Genomic DNA, 15,430 nt, shown 5'->3' on the forward strand with positions numbered 1-15,430 from the left:
ATTTAAGATTCAAAATAATTTGATTACTATTTTCCCTTTATTGGAGCAGCATACAAGCAAGGCTGTCGTTTTAGCTCCGAACGTAGCTTTTGGCGAACATTTCGTCGGCTGAGTGCTATTTTGATCCATATGCCACTTTCGAAATTTCTGACTTAAGACCAACAAATTTTGTTAACACGTGCTGCGGTGCCTTAGCATAATTTTTAATTCACGTATCTTACGTGAAGTTTTATTACTATGTATTTCATGTTTGAATATGATTTGCTATAGAAAATATTGCTGCAGTTCAAAATTTTTGATCCTGTACATTAAAATGCGAAAGAAAATTAACCTCGAAAATTGTTTGTTTTCATCAAAATCATAATTCAAACTTGGAAAGTGTTGAATACCTATAGTTTAAAAGAAACTGCAACTGAAAATTTTTGCGGCTTTACATCTATATTGTCTTCTTAATTCACCTTTACATTTATAATACCTTAACGACTAACGAAAGTTAAATATGTTGTGTGTCTTTTAAATAGATGTGTCAAGTTTCAAATACAAATAGATTGGTTAACATTGAATATCAAATTACAAAACAATTCCACTCCGAATTAAGGTATAATCAAAATTTTAATAAGTATGGAAAGTAATTTATAGTATTATAATTTCGGGCTTCCTTCTAATCATAAAAGCTCCGTTTTTTTGCAAAATCAGTTATTTTATCATATGAAAAACGGCAGCCCAGCATACGAGTCGAAGAAATTATTTTATAAAACGGTATGTCCAACATTAAGATTTTGTATTCATTTATGAAAACAAAAATATCGACTAGATCGAAAGATTAGATTTGAGCAGATTCGGGCTTAAAGCAATTGTTTTGCTATACATTCTAAATGTAGTCAGCGCTGGATCTGCTATATATGTATATGTAAAGTCAGCATATGCAATGAGCGCAATTATTATGCTCAATGTGCAATGTGCATTGTATATTATTCATTGCTTTGAAAGCATTTTAGAAACCGCTGCGAAGATCGAACAAGTCAAAACCAGTTCTGACTGTAGCCAAACAAAAGTACTGTACTTGAAGCCTTGAAACGAGTTTTACGTACATGTATTTTACCCAATATCAAAATGTACCTTGGCACATTCATTTTACCAAATCATGTAAATTGATTCCATTAAATTTCTTTGTGTTTTCTCAACAATTTTAGTGCATAATGTTTTTAGTCTTAAAAGATTTTTTCATTTAAACATTCTTTATAAAATCTATTTTTTTCACTATGATAGTTAGATTTTCTATGAACACATTATAGAGTAATGATATCCTTAAAATACAAAAAATGTATCTGAGTACGTGCTAATAATCACAAAAGGCATCATCCCCACCTTTATCTTTTCAACTCTAAAATTTTATATGAATAGAAGAGATTCACTTTCTGTTTTTATTCTTCTTCCCTTTTTACCGACCGTATTGTGTAAACAATAGGTAGGTTATGTGATGGCAACAAATTTTGCATATCGAGTTTTCGGTGGGAACGTACTTCTCCATAGTAGGGAAGTGTAAATAAACTATTTTTAGCAACCTGTCGGTCTGTCGGTCTGTCGGTCTGTCGGTCTGTCGGTCTGTCGGTCTGTCGGTCTGTGTGTGCACGCGTGTATCTCAAGTTCGGCTGAACCGATTTTGATGAAATTTTATATGTAAGTTTGTTTCCACCATGGCACGGATCGATCAACTTTTGGTATATATCAGGCCTCGGGAACTGCACTTTTTAACGGGCCTATTTTACATTTTTGAACATTTTGAAGAAAATATTCAACCGATTTACTTGAAATTTTAAATATAAGCTCAGCTCGACCGTCCGCAAAAATTCGTATGTTTTGGAAGAAATCAGGCATCGGCAACTAGACGTTTACTACGGGCCAAATATACATTTTTGTGTATATAAAGAGAAATAATCAATCGATTTCATTGAAATTTAATATATGAATTCCCCGTATTAAAACAATGAACATGTAAATTTTTTGGAAAGATCAGGCATCGGCAACTAGACGTTTACTACGGGCCAAACATACACTTTTGTGTATATAAAGAGAAATAATCAACCGATTTCATTGAAATTTAATATATGAATTCCTCATATTAAAGCAATGAACATATAACTTTTTTGGAAAGATCAGGACTCGAGAACTGATTTGCGGGCCGATTTTACATTTTTCACCATATCCACAGAACAAATTAATGGAATTTCTTGAAATTTGATATTTGAGTTCTGGTTGTTACCCAAACTAACTGGCGAGCATTTCAGGGAATTCGGGTAGCACAAAGCGAAACTCTACTAAGAGCCAAATTTACATTTTTCTAAGTATGTTAACTATAAGCTTACTAATGTCCAAAAAATTGGAAAGAAGTATTTAACAGACATTTTTATAATATTCTGTAACACTTTCATTTAACTAGACAATACACAATGCGGTCGGTTATGTGCTGACCACATCAGATTTTTTTTATCTTACCATAAAATCTTTTAATAGATGTATAATAGCTTAATATCCTTTTTTTATATCCTTATATAAAAATACCATTACCTAACAAATTTTTTATTTCTAATTTTGGTATCCCATGAGATGAAATTGGGCATAAAAAAGAGAAAATATTTTTTTTTGTTCTATTCCTTTTCTTCTTCTTTTAAAATAACTTTAAAATGTTAAAAATACAACATTTCGGAAAGCGTTTTAATGTCAGGTTAAAGAGATCCATGGTGAAATAAATTACAGTTAAAAAAGCCTGTCCGTATGTATGTTTAACGAAAAGTATTATATACGTTATATGTAATAAAACACACATGTACATAGGTATATATATGAGTACATTCACTTACCTAATACTTGGCTAAGTATCGTCCTTCCATCTTCACCGTGGCAAGCATTTCTGGCATCAAATGGATTTGTAAATTGTACAAATGCATATCCTTTGTGCATTGAAATTCCTACAAAATAAAAAGATACAAAATTTATACATGTATATACAATTTTTTTTTTCTTTTATATTTATAAATTTTATATTTAATGCAAATCTAACAAAATTGTTGGCTTATATTATATTTTTGCACAATAAAGGGTAATACAGGGTTTCCAAAATTAATTTTTCATCAATAACAATTTAAAGAATTATTGTGAGAAAATTTAAATATGAATGCCATTTTGAAAAGCAGATTAAAATTATGTTTTGATTGCACACAAATTGAAAATGACATAGATCGAATCAACCAATGGAAAACAATCCATCAAATCAGCATAATCTATTTAAAACAAGTGAAACAGTTAACATTGGTCTTACTGAAATTGAAAATTTGAGCTATTTTTGAATGCACTTTTCTTTACTGTAATAATTTCTTTCAAATCAATTTGAAAGATATATAAAACTGGGGAACATTTCTTTGGAACCTAAGTTGTCTTGAAACCGATTTTTAAACAGAAGAGCATTTATGATAGTTTTAAAGGGCTTTTTTATGAATTTATGCTTAAACCATATTATTACAATTTGTATTTGTTACATTCAGCTGATTAGATAGGACCAACAACAACAGCGACTTGTATATTAGAACGAGCTTGTCAACCGGATAGACAAACAAGCATGAATACGATCATTTATATGGTCAAAAATGCTTCTTTTTCGGTGTAATATCAATTGGCGTCATAACAAACTATGATCTAATTTAACCCCCCCACATATTCGCACATGTTGTATGTATAATTAGGTATAAAATGGAAATCAATGGAAATCACCTGTTATATATAAAGACATAAAAATATTAAACAACCTGTATTCATATATTAAAGAATATTTGCATTAAAGGAAATTAAAAATAACGTAAAAATTGCATTGTGATTTATTAAAAAGAATACAAGTGAAAACATTTGCATATCCGTTTTTTTATAGAAAATATAGTTGTGCAATACACTAAAGTCATTTTTCGAATTTTGTATGAAATTTTAGAAAATTTTGCTACTAATCTCTTAATCTGAGTTTTGCATTGGTTTTTAATGCTTGAACTCATACAAAAAGAAAATATAATCAAAATAAAATTGGTACAGCTGAAGTCTCTAATTAGTGAAATCAAAAATTGAGAATCAAGCAATTTACAATAAATTTTTTTAAGAAAATTGGAGCGATAATAGTACGGTAACAATAGAAAGTAGTTTCAGTTTCAAAATTATTTATTCCAGTTTGGCTTAGCGGTAGTAAAGCCAAAATTAAATTAATATTTATTAAATACTTTTCTAATCACTCAATTATGCTTCCCGGGAAATGTTTCCTAATTTTTATCGAAAAAATATCTGACTAGTCAAGATTTCTAAGTAATTTCGTTTGAAAGCTATTATTTTTATATTTACAAATTGACAAATTTTTCTTACAAAATAAAAAACAGACCGATTATAAGAGCCTGATCTTTGTAGGAACTGCTGTGACTCCGGCATTGATCCTTTGGGTCTTACTTCTTCGGGCACGCTACGGAATTAGCGAAAGTAAGCAAGTAAGCGTTAGGAATTTGAATCGATTTTTAAGGAGCTCGGGCTGGTTCGGATGAGGAGCGGAAAAGGAGAGATCCGGCGATACCACAACGGGCTTAGTTGGCCTATGTGTACCCTTCGGGGATCCGCGACAACCTAACCTAACCTAAAAGCCTGATCGTCTATCTCGCTATTTTACTCGCCAAGTGAGAAGAAAGTGAGTAACCATCATATATTTGTACAATGTTATTTTTGATTGAGAAATTCAGTAAATAATTTAATTAAGGTAATCAAAAAATGAGTAATATTATTATAGAAATGAAATGTATATTAGGAAAACGAAGAATTCGGATTTGAAAGTGAATAAAAAAAGAGATGAAAAAGCGAGATACGCGATTAGACTGTAAGTTTTTGAATCAATAATTTTTTCGTTGAACAAGAATTTCATTGATTGAACACTGAGTTAAATGAAATATAGCCATCTACTTTTTAATAAAACTAACTCAACAAAAACTCCTCGTTTGTCTCGTCTTATGTCCGTTTAGTTTCAGAATCGTATTTCATTAAAATGATCCAATCAAACGCTTTAAAACTGATTTTCCAGTCAATTCAAGAATTGAAATTTTAGTTTATTACTAAAATTTTTTTATAGTGTTTTGATTTCAACATAAAATTCGTGCCCATATAAATTCTCCATTTTCCATCAAAATATTTTTAATAATAAAAATGGACGAAAATATAATATATGTAAATAACATTTCAAAAATATTACTTTTATTTAGAAAAAAATAAAAAGAAATTTTAAATAAAAGAAAAAAAAAATAAAACTTTTCCTTGCGGTTTAAAATATTTTTGTGCTAACAACCCTCTAAAAAGAACCACCAGCTTTCATCATATTTTTAGATTTGAATAGAAAAATTCATAAAAAATAAACAAAAAAAACATTTTGTAATTTTTGTTTTGAGATTACTTTTCCTGATAGGAAATTGCATTTTTTTAAACAAAACCTCCAACAAATTGTAAAAAATATGAAAAAACAAGTAAAAACGCTTCAGTCGGTATAAACCGATTGAATTATACCCTGCACCTTTCGTTATTATGTAGCAATTACACGAACCCGTGAAGTCATTCTATAGAAACTTCACGGATATGTTTGACCTATAATTGGACATCCGACTGCCAAGTTTCATGAATCTGACTTTATAATTTTTCCAAATATTTAAAATTAGCTTTAGGAGTTGTATGGCAAGTACCTGAACCTGTCAAGCAATTCCATCAAAACTTCATATATCTGAACTACAATCGGACACACAACTGCCAAGTTTCATGAATCTGTCTTTATTATTTTTCCAAATATTTAAAATAAGCTTTTAGAGTTGTATGGCAAGTACCCGAACCTGTCAAGCAATTCCACTAAAACTTCACAAATATATCTGATCTACAATCGGACACACAACTGCCAAGTTTCATGAATCTCACTTTATTGTATTTCCAAATATTTAAAATTAGCTTCTGGAGTTGTATGGCAGGTACCCGAACCTGTCAAGCAATTCTTCTAAAATTTCAGAAATACATTTGACCTATAATTGGACACATGACTACCAAGTTTCACGAATCTGACTTTATTATTTTGCCAAATATAAAAAATTTGCTGTTGGAGTTGTATGGCAGCCACCCGAACCGGTGCAGCTATCCCATTATAATTTTTAGAGCATGTGTAGAATATAATTGGACACATGTATACAAAATTTTATATTTATAGCTTTATTAGTTTTCGAAATATTTAAAATAAACTCCTTGAGTTGTATGGCAGCTACCCGAACCCGTTGTCCGAATTAGTCCAATAACAATAGGGTTCGTCCTTGGCACAAAAGAAAAAACTTGTGAAAGTTTGGTGTCGATAGCATTATTCGTTTTTGAGTTATCGTGCGATCGGACGGACGGACGGACGGACGGACGGACATGTCTAAATCGACGCAGAATTTTACGCTGAGCAAGAATATATATATATGTCCATACCGCAGATGACTCCTTCAAGTAGTTACAAACTCCATACCAAAGTTAATATACCCTTCACGAAGTGCAGGGTATAAAAATAGTAAATATAAAATTTACTATTCTTAAACTAAATAAACGGAAAGATCACGCGGTCAGAATAAAAATAACAAAGAGAAAAATTTCCATAAATCCTTAAAAGGAATATGCCTAGAAAATTTGGTCTAAGGGAATGTTTTGTCTTTTACAGTTTTTTCATTAACTAATTAGTTTATTATTAAAGTTTGTTGGTTTTTTTTCCTTTGTATTTTACTCTTCCTTCGAATTTTGTGGCTAAATAACAGGGATGTTATTTTAAAATATTCTTTCATATCACTTGATCCGATTCTATGCGAAAAATAATAATAATTTAGAAATTTTACTTACTGAATAGGATCAGAACAGTTATTTAAACTAAGCAATCAACGACTTATTGAATACAAAATTTATTAATAGATTTATTTTGGACAAAGGTCGTACACCATTTGCAAGTTTAGTTATTTGTGATTTGACACTTCTCGATTATATTCCATCGTGATTTTGCCCGGAATTCACAGATTTATATTGATAAAAACACTAAAATTTTGAAATCATTCAAAAAGTAGTTCAAAATTAAGCTCCAAAATTATGGTGTTTCACAAAATACAGATATGGTGGCCGAAAGCCCGAAGATATTTTCAAATATTAATGCCATGTGTTTAATTTCCATTGAATAATAAAACACTTCTGATTATAATTCAGAAATTTTTCATGTAATTTTTTACCAGTTCTAGCTCTCAAATTGTACAAGACTCAATTGGCAAGTTCTCATTTCTTCATTTATAATAAAATATTTATTTAATAACCACCATTTTTAATTGCTCTTGACATATTTTTTTCTTTTAAATTACCCTAATTGGCTCAGCAATATTGCCATATAATCTCATTTAATCGAAATTTTTTCAAATTTTGAAATTAATTAGTTGTCAAAATTATTTTTAATTTACGGTTTTTAATGCACTTGCAAAACTTTTTTATTGTTTAAGAAAGCATTCAATTGAGATTACAATTTCAATTCTTCAATCAACTTGGATTACAAAGTAAAACAAAATAATATTAGATTTGAAGTATCTTCTGCTTGATTTTAGTCCACTTATTTAAAAATTTAATACACAGAAACAAAATAATGAAAATATTTTAAGAATTTTATTGGCACTAATTTTTTGGCTAAGGAAATAAAAAAAAAATTTTTATATAATTTTTATAATAACCTCTCTCTCACTTCTTGTTCTTCTCTAATTTTCAAATAAAATGTCAAATACTTTGAATACTCTTTATTAATTTATAAAAAGTAAAAATTTTATTTTTAATTCATAATTTCATTTTATTTTAATTTAAAAACTATTTTTAAAATTTTCCTACCTTTTACCAAATGTTACATCATTATGTGCATAATTAACTTTAATATTGTGTCTGTCATGTACCAGAATTGTAAATTTTTTTAATTATAAAAAAAAATTGTCAAATTTAATTAAAAGATAAATTTCTTTTCAATTGTTCGTAACGTTAAAAGTTTACCATATTTTGAAAGAATATTTTGAAATATTATGCCAAAAAAATTTGATAATAAAAAAATTTATTCTAAAAAAGAAAAGTTATTATAAAAGCCCCGAATATGTAGCTTGTATAAAATAATTTAAGGGTAAACTTTCCTCAAAGCTTAAACTTTGTTTAAGCGAATAATTCATCCGTGACAACGGAGAAGTCAATGTAATTTATTTGCCTAAATCAACCATTTTTCAAAAATTAAGAGCTCAGTCAAAACGCAATTTTTAGTTTTGCAATTACTGCTTGACCGTTTCGGACACATCTAAGGAACTAAACTAATGCGTTAGTTCAAATCAATTTCATTAACTGAAAATTGTAATCAGTTTGTAAAAATTTACCAAACTGTTTGATACCTTAATTGTATGTGATCATACAGTTGCATGTATGCGCCCTTGAATATAAACTAATGAAATACAAAGAAGCAATAATTATTTCATTCTTTTGCTTTTAGATTTTCAAACTAAACAATATCGAACTATTTTGTTTTAGAAATTTTAGGGTTTGACATAGGAATTTTAAGTTAAGTATACCGTAAATTCTAAACACTTGGTGGGAAAAATGCTAATTAAAAATGCAAATTATTGCATTTAACTAATTTGCCGTTCTCAATATATTCATTTGTAAAAGTATTCATTTGTAATGAGCGCCGAAAAAGAGAGGCGCCACTAAAAACTTAAAAAAAAAAACTAAATTTAAAAAATAAATTTTGAGTACCTATGTGCTTTTCTAAATTTTTTTTTTTCTATTTACACCGAAATGGATTTAATAACATGTGCCTATATTCGAACATTCCAAATAATTTAGTTCCACGCTTCTATTCTATCACTAATCTTTCATTCAGTATGAGAAAGTTACAAGAAAATGAATTGAGCTCACAAATGTTCAGTGTTTATTGCAAATTATTCTTTGCTTTCAAAGCGGGGCAGAGGGAAACACTCTTTGGAAACTGCCTAGGAAGCCGACGCAGTTAGAACCGGGCATGCATAGATACGAATAAAACATTCCGTTCCGCATATGTTTAACGTCAATTTAACAAAACGGCAACACTTGCGCATTATTTATTCATGACGTTACTAAACATATAAAAACCAAAATTATAACATTCAAAATTGCAAAAATTTTTTCATTAATAAAAATTAATTATAAATAAATAAGACATTTATATTTGAAATTCCTAAATAAATTACGATAAGATGAAAAAAAATTGCTATATCGTTTCTAAATTGTCATTTCCATCTGTTGTAAAAAGTACTAAATTATCAAAAAAAATGACAAGTTAGAGTCATAATATTTTTTAAGCATATAAAGAAGTTTCAATTAAATTTTATTTCTTTTTTTTCTAAATTGAATTTTTTATTTAAGTGACAAAATTTGTTACGAATTTGTCCTTCTCTCCAACGAGCGAGAGCATCACACTTTCCCAGAAGGTGCACTGAGGTCTCCCCATGCTCCCCACAAAAGTGTCTAAATTTTCCAGGCCCGCCTGGATATTATTTTAGAAAGTACGTCAATCATTAACGAATGATCAAAGAAAATTTTCGTTCTACTTTGCAAATATTTGCAGATGTATGTATATTGTGAATGTATATATGTATATTTGTGAATGCACAGATCTATTATTAAGTGCAGAAAATAAATTTACAATAATATTATTGGCTTAAAATAAATAAGAATGCCATTTTAAGTATATTTTTAGTATTTTAACACTTTTATAGACGAGGATACTATAGTGTTCAAATTTCTGTAAATTTCAAACGATACGTGAAATGTAGTAGGATTCGCTAATATATTTACATATTTCTACACTACACTAATATTCTGGCCATTACAGTTAGACTATCAGTTATATTGTGTATAACAAATAGAATCTCTTATGTACTTTTCTACATATAACAAAGTATATTTCACTTAGAACGGTGTATTTTACTTTTCTTGTAGGTCAATTAACGGGTACAACCGTTAACGTGCTAAATACAAAAGTCAATGAGTTTAAAAGTACCTGGTCGCTAAATTTCGTAAAAACTTTTAATTTTTATTCTATATTCATTTGCATCTATTTTTAATTAATAATTATTATACCCGTACGAACGTATGTTCGAAGGGTATACTAAATTTGCCTTACCGTTTGTAACGCTAAGAAATAACGGTGTTAGATATAGACTCAAGTGTATGTTTTTGATCAGCGTCAAATTCTGAGTTGATTTAGCTTTGTCTGTCCGTCCGTCCGTCCGTCCGTCCGTCCGTCCGTCCGTCCGTCCGTCCGTCCGTCCGTCCGTCCGTCCGAACGATAACTCAAAAACTAATTGAGCTAAGTTCACCAAATTTTCACAAATGATTTGTTGTAGTAAGTGCCAGAACCCTATTTAAATTGGACATGATCGGAGTACCGGTTCGGGTAGCTGCCATACAACTTCAAAATTTATTTGGCTATATCTCATAAACTATAAAAGTTATGGTATTGAAATTTCACACAAACGAATATATTAGTAGGGCCAATGTGTCACATAAAAGTCGTTGAAATTACTTGGCTCCTTCTGGTACCTGCCATACAACTTCCAAAATTATTTGGCTACATTTCAGACACTATTAAAGTTATGGTATTGAAATTTCACACAAACGAATATATTAGTAGGGCCAATGTGTCACATAAAAGTCGTTGAAATTACTTGGCTCCTTCTGGTACCTGCCATACAACTTCAAAAGTTATTTGGCTATATCTCAGAAACTATAAAAGCTGTGATATTGAGATTTCACACAAGTGAATATATTAGTAGGGCCGATGTGTCTCGTAAAAGTCGTTGAAATTACTTGGCTCCTTCTGGTACCTGCCATACAACTTCAAAAGTTATTTGACTATATTTGAGAAACTATTAAAGCTATGGTATTGAAATTTCACACAAACGAATATATTAGTAGGGCCAATGTGTTTCATAAAAGTCGTTGAAATTACTTGGCTCCTTCTGGTACCTGCCATACAACATCAATAGTACTTTGGCACAACCAGTATTTTGAATAACACATAGTACTGAAATTTTGCATAAATTAATATGGTAATACGGCAACTTAAAGTCATAGTCTGCCCCATAGTTAGTTATGGCACATTAGTTATTCGCACATACGATAACAAATTCGTACGGGTATCACAGAGTTGACAAGGTCAACTCTATTTTTTTTTTTTATTTATAATTATTTTCTTTTTTTCTTATATTTCATTTTTACCTAGCTGAATCACCATTGATGTGTCAAATGTTAATTTGAATAAGAAAAATTTCTGTCTATATATACAAAATATACTCATATGTATTTACATATTCAAATATAGAACAGTTTTACGATATAAAATACTTTAATTTATTTTAATAGTTAGATACCAAAATAATTCAAAATTCTTAAATATAAGAAACGCCTTTGAATCATTTCAAAGGCGCTTGAATTAATAAAATAAATATTTGAAAGTATTTTTATTTTATGAAAAGCGCCTAGATGTTTATTCACTTATTACGCATGTATATGTGTAGGTAGATTTTTAGGAAAATGAAATAATTAAAATAACAATGCTTAAGAAACGAAATCATCAAATCTACAGTTTATACAGTTGCATATTTCATGATCATTTGATTGAAAAACATTTAGGATTTCTGTGGCCAAAATATAAAAATAAAGTTTAATAAAAAACTACATGTTAACTCATAATCAAATCTTATTGCATATATTTAGGGAGCTTATAAAAGAAATAATTTTAGAGATTAGTATGTATAATTTTAAGATAACCAAATTATCCGACTATGTTGGGAGGGGGCACAACTCACTAACCAAATTAGTGTACTCGGTAAGATTTATTACGATATTCAGATTCCCGACCAAAATAAACAGCTGGAATACCTTTTTAAATCATTTAGTTTAGAAATCAAATTTTATTCAAAATATTTTAAAATTTACTTAAAGGTAAAATTTAACTCTATAACTCTAACTTAACTCTATAATGCGGATATAATGCAGAAAGGGAATGAATAACTAACGAATATTTCAATAAATCTATCTAAAATAATGTATTATCGAATTAAACGTACTGTATGATAACAATTCTCAAATTTATAACACCTAAAGAGAAAGAAAGAATGTGTTAATTGTAAAAATACTCAAAAATTGCTCAAAAATATGTAAAGCAACATGTTTAATTCATGCGCCGAGGGAATCTTTAATTTTTATTATAATTATTTGTAATATTGTTTTATATAAGTTTTGGGGCATTAAATAAATTTCAACTTAAATAAAACCATGACGGCTAAAAAATCATCAAAAATATTTTCAAATATCAAAAGCATTAAAATAGCATTGAAATCCTCACATTTTAATTATTAAAAATTTACTTAAATAATTTTAAAAATATTTTGTTAAAAATATAAATAAATTTTATTTTAATTAAAATTTAAAATACTAAAATTTTCATATAATCTTAATTAAATTTATCTATACTTATATTATGTAAATTAATGTTAAACACATCAAATAATTATGTTAGAATAAGACAATTCCCGTTTAGCTTAATTGTAAGTGCAATAACATTAAAAAATCTGTAAAATATCATATTTTATTAAAATTTTCAAATTGTTGAACATAAAAATAAATGCAAAAGAATAAATAAAGATTACGTAATAAAAATTGTAATGGTTCCAGCTACAACAACATATCCAGTTACGACAAAATGTGATTTGGTTGATTAGTTAGGGCGGCCCGACATTCAAATTAGCATAAATGTGCAGTTTAATCACTGTTCCCTCGCCAAAACCAGATCGGTATTGTACTTTCAAAATGGTTGTTCACCACCCCATTCTGATATTTTTGCTGGTAAGGTCAAATTCTGTCATATTCGAGTCGCTCAACAATTTTACTTTATGCAGAGTAGGTCACTCACAGAGGCAATAAAAAATCTCTTCTTTTTTATTAACCTACAGCCCAAGGTTGGCCGCGTATTAACTCCCACTATCGCGTGTCGTGTATAAACTGCCACTATATTCGTCTTCTCGAAGCATTATATAATTTCAATCACATTTACGTCACACTTTCATTGCCATACCACCGCATATGGCGAAACCTCTACACGAGCTCAGCAAACAATAACTAATACATAGTATATCGGTTTTGACGGTGCTTATAAGAACGAACACCCTCAAAGCTCATAGATTATCATAGAAGATAGCCAGGCTCACCTGTGTAGTCATTTTTCAATATATTCCTATGAAGCGAATATCAAAGAAGTGCAACGTCGTGGCAATCGCGCAATTTCGTAAATTCGTCGTGACTTTATCACACCAGCTTCAAAAATATTATACTATATATTCAAAATATAAATTTGAAAACTTACCAACTAGCCTACCATAACGTTGAAACATTCTTTCAACATCAGCTTTTGAACACTGAAATGTATTTAAATTTCCAACAAATACACGTGAATTAACTGCTTGCGGATCCTGTGAATTTGTTTGATTTGATAATTTTGACATCTTCATCTTGAACACAAATTTTTTTACACATTCATTTAAATATTGTTATATTGTAATATTAATGAAACGTTTCTTTGATATTTTTATAATAACAGTATAGCTATGTATGTATTTAATTGGTGTTTGAATTTTAAGAAAAAAATCTTGTTCCATTCAATTGCTTTTCTGTAAGAGAAGAGGAAAACAAGTAAAAATTATTTATTTTAGTTGTTAAATAGTAAAATGTTTTAATTAATAATAACAAAATTTAGAAAAACAAACTTAATGTTTAATAAAAATAAATTTGTTGGGCTATAAGTAAAATAAATTGCTTTATGCAGATTTTTAATCTACAACTGAATAATTTAGACTTTAGAGGAAAGACATGTCACATAACGTACATATAAGAAAACGCAATATTCCAACTATTGAAGAAAATATCTCGAATATGATAGTTTTAACCCTTAACTGCTACATGCTTCTTTTACTTTCCTAACTGACTCGATTCTTGTAATATTTGTGAAATAAATATTATGATTTTTGAATTTTATTTTAGGCTAATTTAACAAAACTGACAAAATATATTTTGTTTAAAAATACATCCGAAAAAAATTTTTAAATTGAAATATGTATGCTTTGTTTATATTTCTCTTTACTTTATTTATTGCGTACTAGCGAAAGAATACTCAAAGAATAAAAATAATTGGCGCTGATCATTTTTTTCAAGAGTATTTCGGTTAAGGGTTAAACATTATTAAATTTACATGAATATCTGGATTAAATGTACAGCTATTTTAATTATATTTATATAAAGATATTAGAATTAACTAAAATTTAAATTTAAATTTATTTAGCCTCAATAATCAAGAATATAAATTATTTTGATGTATAAGACTTCTGAAATAAGAAAATATCAATTTCCTATGAGTTGTCGTATATGAGAAGAATGAAACCTTAATTTAGATTTTTGCAATTTGACGAATTTTAAACTTACCAATAGGTACTATGTGAAAAATTCCACATAAATTAGTATTAACCATGTGATAAGTTCCATATAGAGTATAAGTACCAAAGGCTATACTACAGACTTTTCAAAAGTCTTAAATCTAGTCGTGAAACTAGTGCATTTTCGTTATACTATTGTCATACGGTTGTGAATTTTCGTTCATATATATGTAAATGTAGGTGCACAATATACAGGGTGATTCAGAAAGTTATACAACAACATATGCTATCGGTTAGAAGATTGGAAATGTGTAAATCTCACGGGTTTCCGAGTTCCAGGGATTTTAACGAATTCTCACGAAATTTTTACTTATACAGGTTTTTTTTTTTGATTATAACTTCGGTGCTGAAAAAGATAGAAACTTCAAAAAAACAGTTTCAGAAAGGCTTGATAATGAACTTAAAATAGAAATGCTGCTTAATTCTGTAATTTATGTACCTTCGGAATACCAAGCATTCGAACTTTATGAAAATAAAATTTTGCCCAGCCGCTTTAGCTTTAATTTAAGTCCTCAAAAATGGTATATGTTGTTGTATAAATTTCAGAATCACCCTGTATGTGAAATAGAGCACAAAATTTATATTTGATGTTATCGATCATATACGAGTATGTAGAAGAGTTATGCTTTTATTATTCAACATAGCACTATATTATTTTGTCTGTATTATTCACCTTTTTTAATGATTTCCATAAGGAAACATAAAATTACTTTTCTTAAATATTATTTTATTAAAGGATATAATATGTTAACCGTTATACACTTAGGTACATTAGTTAATTGAATATAAAACAACATTTTATGTTTCTCAAAATATCATATACGGGT

The 15,430-nt window shown here is 28.7% G+C and overlaps 1 protein-coding gene across 1 annotated transcript in view; it reads right to left on the reverse strand.

The window, feature by feature from the left end:
* Positions 1–15,430, reverse strand: part of LOC129610378 (probable serine/threonine-protein kinase cdc7) — a gene marked incomplete at its 3' end in the record, with an annotated part of 45,412 nt that overhangs the window by 12,451 nt on the left and 17,531 nt on the right. The window contains exons 2-3 of the mRNA XM_055522944.1: positions 13,481–13,784; positions 2,862–2,969 (exon numbers count right to left, since the gene is read on the reverse strand). Coding sequence (XP_055378919.1) covers positions 2,862–2,969; positions 13,481–13,625 — 253 coding nt within the window. The remainder of the gene's footprint in view (positions 1–2,861; positions 2,970–13,480; positions 13,785–15,430) is intronic.

The sequence above is a fragment of the Condylostylus longicornis genome, unplaced genomic scaffold, assembly GCF_029603195.1.
Source record: "Condylostylus longicornis isolate FDR11 unplaced genomic scaffold, ASM2960319v2 ptg000044l, whole genome shotgun sequence".
NCBI classification, from domain to species: Eukaryota; Metazoa; Arthropoda; class Insecta; order Diptera; family Dolichopodidae; genus Condylostylus; species Condylostylus longicornis.